Source organism: Ictalurus furcatus, chromosome 7, assembly GCF_023375685.1.
Source record: "Ictalurus furcatus strain D&B chromosome 7, Billie_1.0, whole genome shotgun sequence".
Lineage (NCBI taxonomy): Eukaryota > Metazoa > Chordata > Actinopteri > Siluriformes > Ictaluridae > Ictalurus > Ictalurus furcatus.
The window spans coordinates 21,668,674-21,688,354 of NC_071261.1; the positions used below are offsets into that span (position 1 = coordinate 21,668,674).

General features: G+C 38.5%; 1 protein-coding gene across 1 annotated transcript in view; it reads right to left on the bottom strand.

Moving 5' to 3' along the window:
- adam19a (ADAM metallopeptidase domain 19a) overlaps window positions 1-19,681 on the bottom strand; it is an 85,429-nt gene that overhangs the window by 54,727 nt on the left and 11,021 nt on the right. The window contains exons 2-3 of the mRNA XM_053629244.1: window positions 18,204-18,286; window positions 4,525-4,601 (exon numbers count right to left, since the gene is read on the bottom strand). Coding sequence (XP_053485219.1) covers window positions 4,525-4,601; window positions 18,204-18,286 — 160 coding nt within the window. The remainder of the gene's footprint in view (window positions 1-4,524; window positions 4,602-18,203; window positions 18,287-19,681) is intronic.

The window sequence follows — 19,681 nt, forward strand, 5'->3', positions numbered from 1 at the left end:
TCTTTTTGACATCCCTCCAAAATTTACAAAAGGACAAGATAAAAATTTACCAGAGAGGCTGCCAAGAGACCAACGGGAACATTAAAGGAGCTGCAAGAATATCTGACAAAGACTGATTACTCTCTGCATGTGTCAACGATCTCTCGTATTCCTCACATGTCTGGGCTATGGGGTAGGGTGGCTAGACAGAAGACTAAACTAAATCACCCTAAGCTATGTGGCAAAATGTGTTATGGACTGATGAGAACAATTCCATAAGGTATATTTGGTGAAAAGAAAAAAAAAAACACCACCAAAAGAACACCATACCCAAAGTGAAGCATGGTGGAGGAAGCGTCATGCTTTAGGGCTGCTTTCCTTCAATCAGAACTGCAGGTTTTATCAAGGTGGAGGGAATCATGAATGGCTACAAATACCTGTTGATTTTTGTGCAAAACATTCAGGAATCTGTTAGTAAGCTGAAGATGAAAAGGAATTTCACCTTTCAGCATGACAACGACACAAAGCACAGGAATGGCTTAACCAAAAGAAAATCAATGTTTTTGAGTGGCCTAGCCCATGCCCAGACCTGAATCCAACTAAAAATATGCTAGGTGACCTGAAGCGGGCTGTGCACAGGCGATGCCCTTACAATTTGACAGCTCTAAAAAGATTTTCGAAGAAAGAGTGGAAAAATATTGCCAGGTCAAGATGTGCCATGCTGATAGACTCTTAGCCAAAAAGACTGAGTGGTGTATTAAAATCAAAAGGTGCTTCAACAAAGTATTAGTTTAGGGGTGTGCACACTTGTGCGCCAAGGTTATTGTAAGTTTTTTATTTATTTATTTTATTCCCTACAAAAGTTTCTGATAAGTTTGGGATAAAGGTGGAAAAAGGTCTGACATGATTTATTTTAGTAAAAAATTTTGTACATCAAAAAAATCTGCCATTTAACAGGGATGTGTAGATTTTTTTTTAATATCCATTGTATATTTCTTCTCTTCCTGCCCCCCTCCAATGTGGTTATATACATGCTTATATATTATCACAGAGAAGCACTGTCCTCAATATTTCTCCATTTAACTAAATGCTCTGCTTCGTTTTATACTTTCTGTGAAGCACAGCAGATACTACTCTGTATGTGTGAAATGACACCACAAGACACACGTTCTTCCCTTTGTTTGGGTGCATCACACAATTAAAGATCCAATCTGCATTTAAATCACAATAAAAAAAAACTATAAAAGCCAACTGGGCAGAGACTGATTTAAACAAATTAAATTTCTGAGGAGACAGTTTTCATTTAAAGATAAGGGGATAGAATAAGCTCACAAAATCCCATGTGAAAGTGATGTTTGGTTCTCAAGGAGATTAAAACTCATTACCTGAGGTCAAAAACATTACCTAAAGCACATATGCCATTTGATTATGCTCCATAAATTGACTTGCACACTGTAAACAGTCACCTAGTCAGTTATTTTCATAGCCAACACTCTCTCTCTCTCTCTCTCTCTCTCTGAAGACAATGCAAAAAATACCCCAAATTAATTCATATACTTTAATACAGCATTTTAAAATAGTATCCTTTATTTGTAATGGTTTTGTTTGGCATTGTTTAGCGCATCAGAACCAAGTGAAAATGAATTGAGCAAGATCTATATATGGGAAGAATGGTTTAAAATGTCTCCCCAACCTCTCATGAATTTCCAATACTGTCTTGTGATATTGGAACACCACACTGAAGTGCACTTCAAATGACTCTTAGTTTTGACTCGTACAGAGAAGGGCCCTTCAGAATTTAAGCTCCAGTATGAATGACCTCTACGGTTAATGCTTTTAGTGCTTGTGTACTTGTGATATATCCTGAAAAAGATTTTGCACCCCAAAACCAAGTGTAAACTAAACAGTTTGATGAGGATGAATATGATATAAATCATATGCTATGGCCTTAACAGTCACATCATTTCAACCCAGTGTTAGACATTGCTCAACACCCTACATGCATTGTAGGCTGATTGGCATTTCCAAATTGTCTGTAGTGTGTGAATGGATGTGTGAGTGTGTGCGTGATTGTGCCCTGCGATGGGTTGGCACCCTGTCCAGGGTGTCCCCTGCCTGGTGCCCTGAGTCCCCTGGGATACTCTCCAGGCTCCCTGCAACCCTGTGTAGAAAACGCGGTAAAGAAAATGGATGGATGGATTGATAATAATAATGTTGTTTTGTTTCTTGCCCAGTTATGTAGCTTTTTTAGATAAACATTGTTTTATTTGTTTTATTTATTTTTTAAACGTACTTGCTTGTTTTCAGGATAACACAGGTAGTGTACTGATTATATACAGTATACAATACATAGTAATCTTTATTTATCAATTCATTTATTGTTTTGAATTTGTTTGTTTAACACAGCATTTACTGAGATTTATTATCAGTTATCCTTGGCTACAGAAACCTTAACAAATGAACAAAAAGCCCAGAGTTCTCTGTTTCATTTTCACGAGAGTGCTCACAGGCATCTTAATAACATCACTACCGCATTTTTGTAAAGGGAACGAGGTGAATAATGTAAAGTAAATTTTATATATTGACAGTGAGTTTCAGAAGGTGAGCTCTTATAACCTCAATTCCATATTAGTAATAGTGGAGTGCTGTAGTTTTGCTGTAAGTGGAGTAGGAAGATGAGCTGAAAATGATGTCTGGAGCTTTGCAGTACATGCAATCACATTATCTTCAGTAGCTTCAATGTTTATTTATTAGAATGACTATTGTGTTGTGCTACATTTATTCTGCTCTTCTCATTCTTCAATAAGCAGCTGGCCAAGAGAGTGAACTGGTCAAGTGTCAAAGGTCAAAGGATGAGCATTTACACATTATGTATGTGAAGCATGTAATAATGCTGTGTGGCTCAATATGTTCTAAAGACATATACAGACTCATTCACTCAGATGTGCATTAGGGACAAGACTTGCTGGGAATTGGCTTTGACAATTAGGGGAAAAAAAGACTGGTAGCATCTCCAGTTAATTCATCAAATAGTCCTGGATTTTTCACCTATCCCCAGCCCAAGCAATGATGTGATCTAAATTCCTAGCCATTCGTCCCTCCTCGTTATAATATCTTCCTCTTTCAGTTTGATCTGCTTGGGAAAATACTTTGCCTTTCTAAGGCCAAAAAAGGTTCTGGATATTCCACAGCAGACAAGACAGTGAGGAATCGCAAGGGATGACAAGGGCTAACACAAACATTAACTCTGCTACAAATGAGAACCAAGATCAGAAACACAATCCTGGGTAGAATATTCCCTGCAGTCCCATTCTTACCGAACTCCATGGTCTGCGTGTCAGCATTTGGCTGTTCAATCAGACTGTGATGGAGCTACAAGGCGTGTTTTTCCTTCCCCCAATAGAACAACAGTCGTTTAACAGCCTGTCTAATGTCCAACGCATTTACTTTACTGTCCAGACCACTCTCCCAGAACCAGATTAAATTGAACAAACTACCTTAGCTTCCTCATATTAACATCTATTAGGAGCTGGGCTTGACGCAACATTAGTATCAGTGTTGGTATTATAAAAACAGAAAACATAAATAATGCAGGACCTCCTAATACCACATACAATTACATATTGCAAGACTCATTTCCTAAATCCTTAGTAATAAAGGCATTGTTTCATCAAATGCTGGCAGCACAGTGACAGTTGATGAATGAGCCAAACTCACTTTGACAATATGTTACTTAGGGGGCTTTCACACTGGCAGTTTAGTCTGAAACAGAGCATGCCATCATTAGTTTCCACAACACGTATACCATGAGTGGCAGGGGAACGTTGTGGGACACAGAAGAGGTCCACTGCTGTGCATAATAGCTCAAAAAAAAAAAAAACATTGTGAGTCTCGTGTTCTCTATGCATGTTCGTGGTGACGTAAGATGAACAAATGCACTAGGGTTTGGTAGAATCAAGTGAGTCTGAAACCAGTCCAATGCTGTAGGGGGCGCCGAGAACGACTGCACTCAGATTCAGACCGCAGCAAATGTGCCCAGGGTGGAAAAAAAAACCCCTAAAAGATCTTTATTCACTCTTATCCTTATTCAAGTTAGTTCCTGTCATTTTTTATAACACCAATAAAAAGTCTTTCCCTCACCACTATCTTTTTTCTCTCTCTTGAAGGTAATAAGACAAAAATTGCAGCTTGTCATAAAAATTGCAGCTTGTCATGTTATTGAGGACCTGCGCTTTCCAAACTCCTCTCTCCTGAAGACATCCGTGTTGGAAAACTTAAAAGAACAGCTTTATCTCTGATTGTTACAACGTGCAAATACTGGAGACTCCATGTCCACATGTCCCAAACAAGTCCCTGTGAATTAGCTGCTACTACAACATGATTACGTATTATAACGATAGCATTACTATAAGCATGTTATTTGCATTCCAGCCAACACTACAGTGAGAAAAGTATTCTAAAAAATGAATAAACCCCTTCTGACCAATTAAAGAATTTAACAGAAATGACCACACTGCATGTAGTCAAGCTGAAAAGAAAACTTACTGATTACGTTCCACTTCTAGTATCAGCTCCAGCTCTGCTGCTGAGACGAGAATCTCTCCCTTCTCTGGAAACTGATCCTGCACACAGACACGGTGATGAAAATACACTGGCTTTGTGTTAACAATCGTATCATATACAACAGCATTCATGTCTGAATCGATGATCGACGGAATGCTTTGATTCCATAATTAATATTGTATTTACACTAACATTTCCGCTATTTAGGCAGCAACATAGTTGCTTTTGTTTTGACGATGTAGCTGACCATGTGCTTTAATAATCCTAGCTGCTCTCCACCAGGTCTGGACTAAAACACATTGGCAGCAGTGTTTTGCAGATCGAAAATCCACTCAAAATCCACAGTGATGTGTTAACCGAGTCATCCACCAAAACAAAACTGTCCTTTCCCTGGCCAAAATGTGTTTATTTTAGTGCCAGCACAACGCTTAAGCTCAGCCATTATGAAAAGAAAGGCACGGGGTTGTAGCCAGCACATGAGCCCTAACGGCTAGCTTTTTGCTCCTGTTTGCTCTATATGCACTGCATGTGGTTAGCTGTGCTAGCTGATAAAAAAGAGTGCCTTTGAGTAGGAGGCTGAGCGTTTTCATCAAACATGTATCCGTTTTCCAAGAACCCTCCATCAATAGACAAGCTTCCCCCTCCCGTATCCCCCCGCCGGCTTTCCAGTCTAAAGTGAGATACAACAAGAGCGGAGGAGACAAACGCTCTCGGGCCAACAGTGACCAAAAATGCCCAGAACGTTCTTTAAACAGGCTCAGTATAGACATCCATATATGAAGAGGCTGCGAGGAAACAGGGATGAGTCTGTACACGTTTTTAAGGATGTCTGGTATGTCAGTATTCACAGTATGTTCATGTCTGAGGTGTACGTCTATTACAGTGCTTGTAGCTGATACTGAAGATATTCATATCATTTCAGACTAATTTATAACATTTTATTTTTAATAAGATGTACTTTTTTTCTGACTACATAACTGAAAGAGCTTTCATATTATATATATATATATATATATATATATATATATATATATATATATATATATATATATATATATATATATATATCAGTCCCTAGCCCTATAATAATTAATATAGAGATCCAAAATTAAAGTCAATTTAATGTGCAGCAAATGCCGGCCTGTACATTTAGATCTAAGCGAAAATATTACTGAATGAAGAGCGAGGCTGTGTGGGATAAGAGGAGAGGAGATGAAGAGGTCTCGAGAGCAATTTGTGGCTCGCCGACTGGGGAAAAAAAAGGTTGAGATGGAGAGAGAGAGAAGCCCTTTCCTTGAGCATGCAAACACTGTGAATCTCAGAGCCTCGCTGAAGGCGGAGTGAGAGGGGGAAAAAGATGGAATGGAGGAGGTGAAGGCTGATAAGTGAGACTGAGATAATAAGAATGTATCAAGGATGAACAGAAAGTATGCAGCGAGAAGGAGAGGGAGGACAATGCGATATCCTTTCATGCAGAAGTCCAGAAATATTGGCACCTTTCAAAAAATTTTATTTAGAGAATAAATAGTACACACCACAATTTAACAATATCCTCTCAAACAATTACAGAAAATACTCCATTTTCCTCTAATATTCTCATAAGAACATTTTAATAATAAAGATTTCCCTCAGAAACATGTCGAAAACTTACTGACATCCATAATGATTATTCAAAACAGTCAAACATTTTGGCCATGATCAACATCTGCAGATTTGGCAAAAAGGGAACTATATCAAACAGAAGCACCTGATACCCATTACCCAAGATGGTGGTGGATGTGACCTATTTAACGTGTTGGTTTTCTACAGGCTCTTATGAAGGTTGATAGCCAGAAAAAAAATCCACTAAGTAGCAGAATATTTTCAGAATATTATAATGATTGCCTCTGCCAGGAACTTAACACTTAAGACAAAACAGCAAAGAATGCATATAATTTTGTTAATGTTTTACAGAAAAGTATGCACTGTTTAATAACGCTTTTGAATTATCAAACATAAACAATCTCCTATATGTTTAAGCTCAAAATATTATGTGCTGCATGTGTTATTCATTTAATATATTCGTTTCTGCTCATTTTAATGACATTGCCAATAATTGACTGTAGAAGATATATGTAAGGACCACGTAGTTTTAAAATATCATTTATTTTATATCCAACATGCATGACTGGAAGGGATTTTTTTATAATTAATGATCATTAAATGTATTTTATACATACACGTATCCTAAGCACATGAATTTCCTAATATTTACAACAGAGATGGATGAGTTATTATAAAGTTATTATTTGCTCTGTTCCCGCACACATCCATTCTAATCCATTAAAAACAAAAATTGGAGAAAACTAATTTCCTCAAGCCCTCACAACAAGAGGTTCTGGCGCTGATATGGCCCAATATTCTCTACTGCGCTAGGATAAATATTTATGTGAGTGGACTCAGTCAGTTCTCTCCTGACATGATTATGTCTGAATGACAAATGAATGAGGAGCTCAGACTCAGGGAGTCTGGTACATAGCACAAGGTGCCCACTGCCTGAGAGCTCCCAATGCGCTGCAAAGCAACTGTGCCAGGCTGAAAAACTGCACCCTGCTGGGTGACTATGACAGCACTATTCCACCCCAGCCCAGCTGGAGCTCTCACAGCAAGCAGGTGGGAGTGAGAGATGCACTGCATAGTCAAGAAAGGCTACTTATTGTATACAGAACAAACTTTGGAGGATTTCATGCATATCTTATACACAGTGCATGTTATAATGTAACCTGAAAAACAATCCATTCAAAATGTACATCCTGTGGAAATTTAATGCTCAAAGCAATAAATTTAGAAGAAATGAAATACAATGTGGGAAGAATAAACCACCACGTTATGCTGCCTTCAAATCATTCATGTAGTTGTGCAAGATTTGAAATAAGGAAGGATGCTTATTTCTAAGTGATGATTTGAATGCTAAATTGGACATGGGTCCATCCCATAACACCATGCACACACAAATATACACCTAGGGGCAATATAGAGTAGGTAGGTTTTTGGAAGGCGGAAGGAAACTTCAGACCCTGGAGGAAATCCATGTGGACATGAAGAGAACATGCAAAACTCTGCACAGACAGTTACCCAAGCTCAGGATCAAACCGGAGACTCTGGAGATGCTTTAAATCAAAAGTTAAAAATTCATCTTTTTGCACAGGCTTACAATTGTTCTTAGAGTCTGAAGGCGTAAATTTATAAATATGCTTTGATGTACCTCTCTATCTTGCATTACGGTTTGTACAACCTAGCTGTATTGTATTTATGTAATGTTTCTTCTATTATGGTTGTGCTCTATAAATAAATTGATTGTTGTTTGATTGATGTGAAGTGGCAATACGACCTGCTGCACCACTGTGCCACCGTTATAATGTTTGTCCATTTGTAGGAGATTTTGCTTATGGTTCGTATAAGTGGTTTGGCAACCTGAAATCCTTTAATTAGGAGCAGTTACACCAGCCAACAGACAATTTAGAAATATCATTAAAGCACCCAATTACTTTAATCCAATATCCAAAGAATGATCATTTCTCCCCACTTTAATTTACATAACCATCTCAGGGTTTGTTCTCATACGCTTGTGCACACTTTTCTTGTCCTACAGTGAATAAAGTCAAGTAGACAAATGATCTGTGGACAGATTCCAAAGAAATCTCACCATTTTGTTCAAATGCACTTTTAAACAGGCCAACTGGAAGCCGGATGAGACACACTATCTCCTGGGACAAAGAAGGATAATATGACCTGTCTGTCTTTTTCTGTCTCTGATACTCCCAGATCATATTTACCACAGAGACCATATGACTTTCAGCCTTACCTGAACGACCATCATTCATACTTTGTCTGCTGCTGTCTCTAATGAGAATCTTAAAAGTGGAGAGATGCAGCAAAAGCCCATGTTTTAAAAAGACATTGAAAAATGAAGCCCCAGTTTCACCAGTCTCCAAAATAAAGCTCGGATCTGTGCTGCTCGAGGAGTTATCGGAGTCCTTTTAGACCTCGCCTGCTAATTTTGCTGGACCTCTGTGCTTCCTCTTATACTGCTTCAGATTAAAGTATTAATAGTTTTAGGAATGTATATACAAAAAACTTCAGCGTCCTTGATTTTAGATATCAAACGTCTCTGTGTATGACTGTGTGTGTGTGCCCTGCGATGGATTGGCACCCCGTCCAGGGTGAACCCCGCCTTGTGCCCGATGCTCCCTGGGATAGGTTCCAGTTTCCCAGAGACCCTGTAGGATAAGTGGTATAGAAGATGGATGGATGGATGGATGAATGAATGGATGGACACTGTGTGTCCCTTTGTATGACATTGAGTGTTACTCATGTCCGTTTCAAACAAACTACTTGGGGCAATTTGCAAACACAGGGCATGCTGTGGTAACTCTATCAAAGTAAATATTGAGCTAAACCATACGAGTACTCTCAAACAAGAGTAGAGGATGTCTGAGTACACACACACACACACACCTTTTTGGCACAAGGCGTACTGATGACAGACTGTGGGACAGAATCAAAAACCCTCCCTTTAACATATTAAGACATTTACAGAACTCTCAGCACCATTCATTCTTTTTTCAAAAGCACACTCATACAGAATTCCTGTAGCCCAACAGAAAAGGGAACTCTGAAATCACTGCAATTCAAGTCTTATCACAGCTTGTCAGTCTTCTCCGAGTCAATATTTGCAAGTCTTTGAAATATCTTTGCTTTTCACTAGAAATAGAAAATACAATCAACAACCTTTTCATCTGCAATACTTGCTTACTATTTAATACAATTTGGTAGACTCACTTACAAAAAGAAACATACAATATAAATATGTTGCAATCCAACCATACAATCCTGAGCAGTTAAGGATTAAGGGCCTTGTTCAAGAGCTCCACAGTGACTCTCTGCCAGTGTTGGGATTTACAATCATTAGATTACAAGATCAGAATCTTAATTACAATGCTACTGTAATAAAATGCATAAGTGGTATCCTTTTGATAAATAAGGACTAATGATAAATAAATGATAAATATTATTTTGATAAATAAGGAAAGCACTAATGCATTTAGGTTCATTCAAACTAGTAAAAACTCCACCACCACTTCTAATTCACTCCTTAGAAATCATAACCTTAGCAAAGTGAGTAATTCAACCTGCCTGACAGTATAGCATTGAATAGAGAGACATTGTGTCTTTCAGCTGGCTCCATCGGCCTCCACGTGTGAGTGCTGTGAATTCACACTGGCCTCGATGCCACACTTCACTCGTCACTTTATATAAGATTATCTAGCCTGCATTTAAGAGGTCTTGCAACCAATGCTTGCACACGTCTGGCCTTTCAGTTATGTTATTGGTTTAGACACTGAGGACAATGTTCAAAAATATACTTAAATGTATTTAAGTAAACACACACACACACATACACTTTTATTAAGCAACTATTTTAAAAAACTGTTCAATCAATGCTATAAATTAATGGATTGTTTTCAAGTAAACATTAGAGTATAATTAATTTATCTGTAAAAAAGGTTTCTGAGTTGTACATGAGATCACACTAGTGTCTTTAGGCCACTTCTCTGTGTGTGATGGGATTGGAAAAGCATGCAGTAAATGATGGGCTGCTGTATTAGACTTCATTCAGGACGAATACTTGGTCTGAGGCAAATTGTTGGTAGTGCTACTTATGTATACCTGTGGGCACATGCTCACCAAACTGGATGGTTGAAGACTTCAAAAAGACCAGGCGATGTTTCTCAAATCTTCAGCAAGCCTGTGCAATATACTCTAGCATCAGATTCCTGTTCATGGCTGACAGAAATGGAACCTGATGTGGTCTTCTATTGTCGTAGCCCCCAAGGTTCTATGTGTTGTGTGTTCTGAGATGCTTTTCTGCTCACCACAGTTGTAAAGAGCATTATTTGATTAGTTACTATAGACTTCCTATCAACTCAAACCAGTCTGGCATTTCTCCTCTGACTTCTTTCATCAATAAGTCCTTTTTGCCCTCAGAATTGCCACTTAGTGGATGCTTTTTGGTTTTTCACACCATTCTGTATAAATTCTAGAGATTGTTGTGCATCCCAGGAGATATTCAAACCAGCCCATCTAGTACCAATAACAACGCCACAGTGAAAAACAACAGCGCAAACCCCCCTCCCTTATTATGTAGTATAATCCCAATTAAGTTCATTTCAGTTACAGGTTGTAACTACAAAATATGGAAAAAAATCCAGGGGATGAGTACTTATGCAAGACACTGTATAGCCTATGATAGAACTTAAGAACCTACAGGTAGGCTACCCTTGATTTCATTATCAACTTTTATTATTTAGCCAATGTTATCTGTTGTCAGTTTGGCTTAGCTAATTTGGACAAGTTAATGTTACATTTAAACAAAAAAGGTCTATAAAACGTTTTCTATTAGTTAAGGCTTAGTTAGCCTTTAACCCAATGAAAATGAATGTTAGCATAGTCACCTCTGTGTATTCAAACTTTTTCCCTATGAGTCCTGCTTCCCAGTTTTTTTGAGAACTTTCACCCTCCCTCAAACAAGCCTTGTTGACTTGAAAATATTTGTTAGGAATTTTGGACTGGAATGATTTTAGACTTTTTTAACGGTTGACAGTTAATTGTTGACTAATGACCCATGATTAACGGTCTTGGAAGAAATTGGCCAGAATTTACATCCCTAACACATGAACTCATTCACCATGGCTAGTCTGTTAGCATATTGCCAGCTTTTAATGATGTTTGTTCTGCTCTATGTAACACTAATATCTGGAGAACATTTATTTCAATTTGTCTGACGCAAAAAATATATATATATATCTCAAAGAAATCAACACTCAAGACTAGTAGGAAAATAACAGTGCCTTTATTCTTTGCTGCTTGTCCAGCAGAGCATAAACAGAGCTGCTCTGAACATCAGCGTTTACGTGGTGCAACTTCAGACCTAAGCCAAGTATCACCTACTCTGAATAAAATGTCCTGGACAGCTCACAAAGTGTAATAAACTCCGAGGTTGGACAAGAAAAGAAAACACATCGAGATGGAGGAAATTGAAAAGGAGACAGAGGAATGAGGAAGGGAAAAACAAAGACAACCATATATAGAGAAACAGAGATGGGAGAAGGGGAGGTGGGGGGAATTAGGAGACTGTGGAGAAGAGGAGAAGGGGACTATGGAGGAGAAATGTAATTCTTCATAGGATTGCTGGTGTCAAAAGCACTTATTTTTATTTCTTGGGCCTCCTCCCATGTAACCTTCTACTCACTATCTCTTCTTTTCTCTCACTTTGGTTTAAAAGCACTTTCTCACTACAGTCTGCAGTAATGCTTATATATGATCACAGTTCTTCCTCAGATGAGTTATAAAACCAGTGGGGTGAAAAAGTGCACTGATAGCTTTCCCACTCTTCTCGAACTCATCCGCATCTTTTCTCCTTCTACTTTGTCTCGTTCTCCCTCATGCTTTCTTGCCCCCTGGTCAGCATTTCAGGAAATGAAGAAGAAAGGGAACTGCATTGATGCTGTTTCATATCAAAGAGAGCTCTAATGCCATTTGAGGAGCTACAAGATTGCAAACTTGCTGGCTTTTCAACTATTGGAGGTAAACGTTCATTCTATTGATTTAGATAAAGGAAACAAGAACTATCACAATATACTGATCTTTATCATTCCGCGTCCACAGGCACCGAATAATTCCATATGAATGCAATCATGCCATGCTTTGATATATGATATTGTACTTCAGTACACTAATGATGTACTTTGATGTATGATGATATTTTGGTGTACAGGGATGGTGGTACAAAATCAATGCGAGGAAATGAGACTACCTTCTTGCTTTTCCCTTTATTCAATCACGGGACATAAGCCACATTTACATCGAATTTCATACAACTAAATTTAATTTCAATTTGACAAATGAAATTGCAAAAAAGATGATCAACTCATCAGCTCTGTTTAGGGAAATCGTGTCCCTACATGAATATCTATGCATACCTGTGTCTACCAATAATATGAAGAGTGAAACACTGAGCAAGTACTACATTTTGTGCTGCAGGTAATGGGCATGTATACTGAGGCAAAATGCACTGACTTGAATATCCTGGGGCTGTAAACAAATTCAGTACCACTTAATTTTCCATATAAACTCTTTAAAATGTATCATTCAGTTACATTTAAATCACTTCCAAACTTTTCTTCTCGTTGAAAACATATTCTATTCTCAACCCACGTAAATAATTTTCCTAGTTCAAGTTTAACTTAAGAGCAACACACTGTATATCTATTATTAAATGAATGCTTGGAGATCCAGAGCTGTGCTTACAGACAAGTCATAGAAATCAAGGCTAAACAGGATCCATGTACAAAGCAATATGAAAAGGGCTATGCATTATACAGAATGGGAGTAAAGTATGGGAAATACTTTCTAAAGGGCGGACAGGCAAATTTGTGATTTTAAATTTCAAATAGTTTGTAATGCTCTACTGGGTTCAAGCCATGGCAAACATGGTTACAAGTTGTAACCCTTCATTCAAATAAAAAAACAACAACAACAACAACAACAACAACAATTAAACTCATGGTTATGTCATCTGTCCTTTCATGTATTTTATTAGATTTTTTTAAAACTTTGATTGGACAATGTGTGTTGAGATTATATATGCTTATTTTCACTTCTGAAGGCATTTCTCGGATTAAAAAAAAAAGGATGACAGACTATTTAATACACCTTGTTTGCTTTCATTACACCCATTACTTTATTCCACATGTACCTTCTCAGTCACTGCTAATGACATGTTACAGATGTGTCAGTGAAGCATGCTGAAAAACATCAACCCCAATATACACTAAACCTACTGGATGTTTCACCTGACCCGACTGTCACTGATAAACTGCATCACAGTCTGGGCTATAAAGAAATCAGCCCCAGCCTCACTTCTTCATATCATTCTGAGTATTTGTCTTATGACCTTCAGTGTTAGTGTTACGCGTAATAATAATAAATAAAATTTAAAAAACCCAGCTTCAAGACTTTTGTTAACAGCAAATAATTTGATATGGATGCTTGAATTTTTATTTAGCAGTTAAACTATTTAACCTCCAACTAGCAGTATAATGTTAAAAATGCTACATAATACAATACTGTGCATGATATATATTTTCTAAAGCATCAACTTACGTTTTTTGTTAGTTGTTTGGAGCACAGTTTTTCATGGATTCACAGTTACTAGTGGCTAAAAATTCAGCTCTCTCTGACATTAATCTGAGACAAACACAAAACCTGGACCACTTTTCTACGTTGTTCAAACTGAATACAAAACCATTGGAGGTGCTGTTGCGCTTGATTCCACAAACATCCAAAATAATCTGCTTTAAGACATTTGTTTCCAACAAATGATCTGAGGTGGATGCCAAAAATGAAACCTTATACTGTGTCTTTTTCTTAGCCCTGCTAGACCATTTATAGCAGCTGACATTGCTGACAGGAAATTTATTAGATTTTTGACCTTTTCCATCAAACATGTTTTGCAATACAGTGTTTTCAGGCAAAGGCACTTGGATGGTAACATAATACTTTGAAAACCAATGTCTTCTATAAACAGTGCTTCAAGTCAAACTGACCTTATGGTAAAGCCTCTACCTATAAATGAAACCAAGCAGGAGCGTACAAGGTAGTGTAACCTTAAATGCTTTTGAAGAGGAAAATCTCTCAGCTGGAGCACTAACCCCAGTGCACACAGGAAAGAAAGCAAGCGGAAGGCCTCTTGGTTTTGTTCCTCCAAACGATCTTCTCTGTTTCTGAGTAGTCTGGCAGACAGCCTGCTCCTCTGTATTCCCATGGAGGAGTGTGTGTGTGTGTGTGTGTGTAAAATTACATCCACATGACATGCATTCAGTTCCACTCCAAACAACTCCGTGACTCATTACCTCATAGGCAGAACATCAACAAGTCCAGCCAACAGTCCAGAATCTCTCATTATACTCGTACATGTGCATGTATGTGTTTGTGTGAGGACAACTTTTTAAAAAAAGGGAAAGAAAGAGAACGAGAATGAGAGGCAGCATGAGAGAGGATATTATAGGGCGCGAGAAAGCGAAGGCCATACGATGAACGAAGACAGATGATTACAGTTTACAGGACATGTGGCACCAAATTGAAATGTAGGACATCTGAGATGGACAAAATTCTCTCAAAGTGCTCAGAAACCCTCTAACTGGACAGTTGAAGATTAGGGGGAAAAAAATCACCTGGTCTTTTTCCAGTCTTTCCAACTGTCCAAGTTTGGTGAGTCTGTGCCCATAATAGCCTCAGATTCCTGTTCTTGGCTGAAAGGAGTGGTGATATTCTGCTGTTGTAGCTCATCCACCTCAAAGTTTGATGTGTTGTGTGTTCTGAGATGTTTTTCTGCTCACCACGGTATTAAAGAGTACTTAGAGTTACTACAGACTTTCTGTCAGCTCAAACTAGTCTAGTCGCTCTCTCGCTCATCAACAAGGTGTTGCAGCCTGCAGACCCTCCACTCACAGAATGCGTTTTGTTTTCTGCACCATTCTGTATAAACTCTAGAGACTGCTGTGTGTGAAAATCCCAGGATATCGGCAGTTTCTGAAATACTCTGGCACCAACAACCATGCCACGGTTAAAGTCACTGAGATCACACTTTTTCCTCCATTCTGATGTTTGATGTGAACATTACTTGAAGCTCTTTTTTTGCATCACGCTGCTGCCACATGATTGGCTGATTAGATAACTGCATGACTGTGCAGGTGTATAGGTGTTCCAAATAAAGTGGACGGCGAGTGTATATTTTCTAACCCATTAAGTTTATTTTTGTTGGTTGCTTGGAGCACAATTTTCACATATTCACAAATATACTGGCGGCTAAAAAGTCAGCTCTGTCTGATATTAACCTGAAACAAACACAAACCCTGAACCTATTTTATACATTCTTCAAAATTAATACAAATGAATTATTTCCTTTCTCTTTATGCAGTGTGTTTAAGTGGGTGTTAGATGACACTAAATTATCTGTTTGGTGTTACCCAATTGCCTTTTCTCATCAAAACCACACACACACATTAGTTATTCTAAGTTGCACTTGATAAGGACAGTGACATGCCTGGCACGATTCTCTAGCCAGGTTTCTAATCAGTGTGTTTGCAGTGATTTCTTTGCAAAGGCTAAGACATGCAATGGCTGCTTTAATATTTTTAACCAACCTTGCCATGTAGATTGTACTGTAGTTAGCGACATATCTCTGAAGCATAGCTTTAATGTAGTTGAGACACCTTTCTGTAGAACAACTTAACTACAATTTAAATACATACACATTTTTGTATGTGTATAAATCCACAGATAGACATATTTCAGTTAATGGATTAGACATTATGTGATTTTGGTTTCATTGACGTTGTCTTCAGTAAGCGCTTTATCTTGGTCAGCATTGTCCTATCCCAGGACCACTGGGATGAAGGCAGGAAAATATGCTCCGGATGGGACATCAGTCCATCTCAGTGTACCATGCACACACACACACACACACCTACACACTCACTCACAACTAGGGCCAATTTAGCATAGCCAGTCCACCTACTGGCATGTTTTTTGGAAAGTGGGCGGAAAACTGGAGCACCTGCATGAAACCCACACGAGGAGAACAAGCAAAACTCCATACAGACAGTAACACAAGCTCAGTCCTTGGTTTTTTTTTGTTTTTTTTCTCCATTTCCTAAAAACAAGATATTGCCAAAGGCAGAACCAAAATAACTTTCTAATTCATAGAGTTAAGAGACAACTGGAATGGTGAGTAAAATGGATGACAATAAAGGTCAAGCCATTATAATGCTATAGTAAACCAACATGGAAAAGATGCTCAAATTAACAGTGATTAACACTGTTTGGTTTCTCATCAATTTACTAACAAAATTTTCAATGATAAAAGGTTTTCCATTTTGTCAACAATTACCTGTGTACAATCAGAAAATTAAAGTATTTCTATTCGTTCATGTGCTGGATAAGAAACAAAACAGCACAATGTTCTTTATGATGGCAAAATCCCCAATAATTTGTTATTTACTTATTTTATTTGGTCTGGACTTGCAGTTACAATGAAAATAACTGAACATTAGTGATTTCTTGCGAAGGTTAAAGAAGTGCAAACTTCTTTATCACTTTGCTCAGCTATTTCTTTTAGCACATACTACCAAACCAGGGTAATAAATGGTACATACCAAAACCACATTTAGTAAAGTGTGTACTACCTGACCAACCCCCAACCCTGTAACACACACATCCACACAGGTACTTACCCTTACACAGAAGTGAACAGATGCACAGTCATGGACTGACCTACTTCTCCTCTTAGAGGAAATGTCATGTTTATCATAATCAGTGAAGGTGTGTATTTACACAGATGTTTGTTATGTGCATTTTATATACATCATCTCATTTTGTCATTCAGCGTCTTGGTTAGCTTGACATTTCCACGTTGTCTAGAGCTCCCAATCAGCACGAATAGGTTTGAAGTACCCAAAGGTCAGCAAATCAATACAAGTGAATATGTCAGTGAGGAAGGGGAGGCTATGGCGACATGCCAGAAATGACAGAATTATCCACACATCCACAGATCCGTAGGTGTGTGTGTGTGTGTGTGTGTTTGTGTTGATATTTCTGCACATTTGTACTGGTGTGTAAATTGCCATTTCTTATCTTGAATCAGAAACCTGCTGGCTTCACTGTGTGCAGCAAAATGAACAGTGAGCAAGTAGAGGACAGGCTAAGATAGAAAGTGTCCAATGCTGGAAAAAGGGGGAAAATAGTGCAGCAACAAAAGCAGAAGGTCTCCACCACAGAGAGGATAAGGTTGTATATATTTCGTTTCAGTAAGGCAAGAGGTGAATACCTCCGCAACTACATATTCATCCATCCATCTTCTGTACCGCTTATCCTACACAGAGTCGATCCCAGGGAACTCAAGGCACAAGGTGAAGGACACCCTGAACAGGGTGCTAACCCATCACAGGGCACAGTAACACACACATTCACACAGTACGGACCAATCCACCTGTTTTTTTACTTGGTGAGGAAATCAGAGTACCTGAACTCCCGAGAACATGCAAACTCCGGGAGAACATGCAAGCTCCACACACACAGGATGGAGGCATGATTCGAACCCCCAACCCCGGAGGTGCGAACCCCCAACCCCCATTTTTCCTAATTTGGCAAGTTTGACCCATTAGCTATCACACAACATCTACTGGAGAGGGTGAAGGCTAGGATGTGCATCTTCTGAGATACATGAAGCCAGCCACTGCATTTTTTCAAAATGCTCTGAATGCTCCATCACAAAGAAGTGAAAAACATTCACAGAAAAGTGCTATCTTTCATCTTCTGCATTAATAAGCTCATATAAGCCCACAATTGGCTAGTGCTGCTCTAACTGACAGGGGAAAAAGAGTACAGATATTCCTCCTGTCCTAAAATCATGGCCAATTTTACTCTCTTGGATGACGCTTTTCCCTTGCGCCACTTGGTAGTCCACGTTTTTCTTTCTTTTCTTTTTTTTTCTTTTACAATTAAACAAAAGTAATCACACAGAAGTTCACCGATTAACTGATCGAGTGTTTCAGCCTTACCTGTGAAGTCGCTCCTGTGTCTTTGTGTACCGTGGTGTGGGGGATCCAGTGAGCCGTCACTTTCTGTCCTCGCTCCTTCCGTGCTGAAACAAAGCCAAGATTCGTTTCTTTAACCCAATAGAATGTTCATGTGAATTTTACGGATGCTCGTCTCTCTTTTCACAACCTATCTAGCATACTACATTTCGAAATAATAAACACCACTGTTCCCAATTACCATGTGTATATTTATAAAAACATATTTGTGGCATACAGACGGACAGAAGGCTAACAGACTCACTGACAGGCAACGATTCATCCATACTGCTCATTAAAATGCTTAATTAACTCATCAGCTCTGAAATGAAACATAATGATAGACAATGGGTCAAAAAATGGATTTCCATTAATCATGGACAATTAAGGGAAGTATGGAAATTATAAATCATTTCATAATTATCTCTTCGACTTGTGTTGGCTCGTGCAGTAAACATGACAGCTGAGACCTGGAGATCCTAGCAAGCTAATGTTCAGTATTCTTTACAAGCCTTTCTGAATATCAACGACTTGTGAAAGATGTCAACAGAAGGCAATGTTTGTGCCTAGGTTACCATGGTCTAAGGGATCTTTTCTTCTCTAGCTCTTTTGTCTGTCTTCCTATCACAGTCATATTTAATGTGTGACTCATACGGCCAAGAAAAACACATAAACAATCCTCTCCCTGTCTGAGCGCAGGTCTATCTATCCGTTTCAGCTATTCACTCAGGGCTGTCACTGGCATAAATGTAAAAATATAAGATCATTACCTTCCTTGAAATAAACATTTACGGCCCGATCTGATGAAATACCACACCAACTTAAAAGATAGCGATGGAATTGATTGGAGAGAGGAGTGTGAATGTCTCTCAATATACATTTCATTTCTTTTCTCATTTTTTTCATCTTTTTCTTCTGATCCTTAACATCCTCTGTTTTGTTCAGCCTGAAAAAAAATGGCTGCAACCTCTCATTCATATAGTATCGATAATACATTCACAGTTGTATCGCTCATAGCTTGTTCAGCAATACGCCTTGTCAAAAGTCAGAGCTTTTTGCTGTGACACTATGCCACCAAAATACAGATCAAGAGAGAGAGAATTGAGAGAGAAAATTCAGAGAAGGCCAATGCAGGATTGGGGCAGCTGCTACTTAACAAAGAAAGAGTGAAAGACTGACCTTTCTCTGGCTGACACATCCATAACCCCCAGAGCAATTGATTGTGCACCAGATTCCACTGGCGATCTCTGAAGGAGTCTTACTCCTCTGGCCAGAATTTTCCATTACACATTTTAGGTAAAATTCAGTAATCCCTCTTCAATGAGGAAGATAAAAATGGTCTTTTTTTTCTCCTTTCAGTGCCCCCTATGTACACTTCAGCAATTGGTATCTGTTGGATATTAATACCCAGATAACAAATGATCCAATCGCCTTTGCATTTACACTTGAAGTTCTGGTCATCT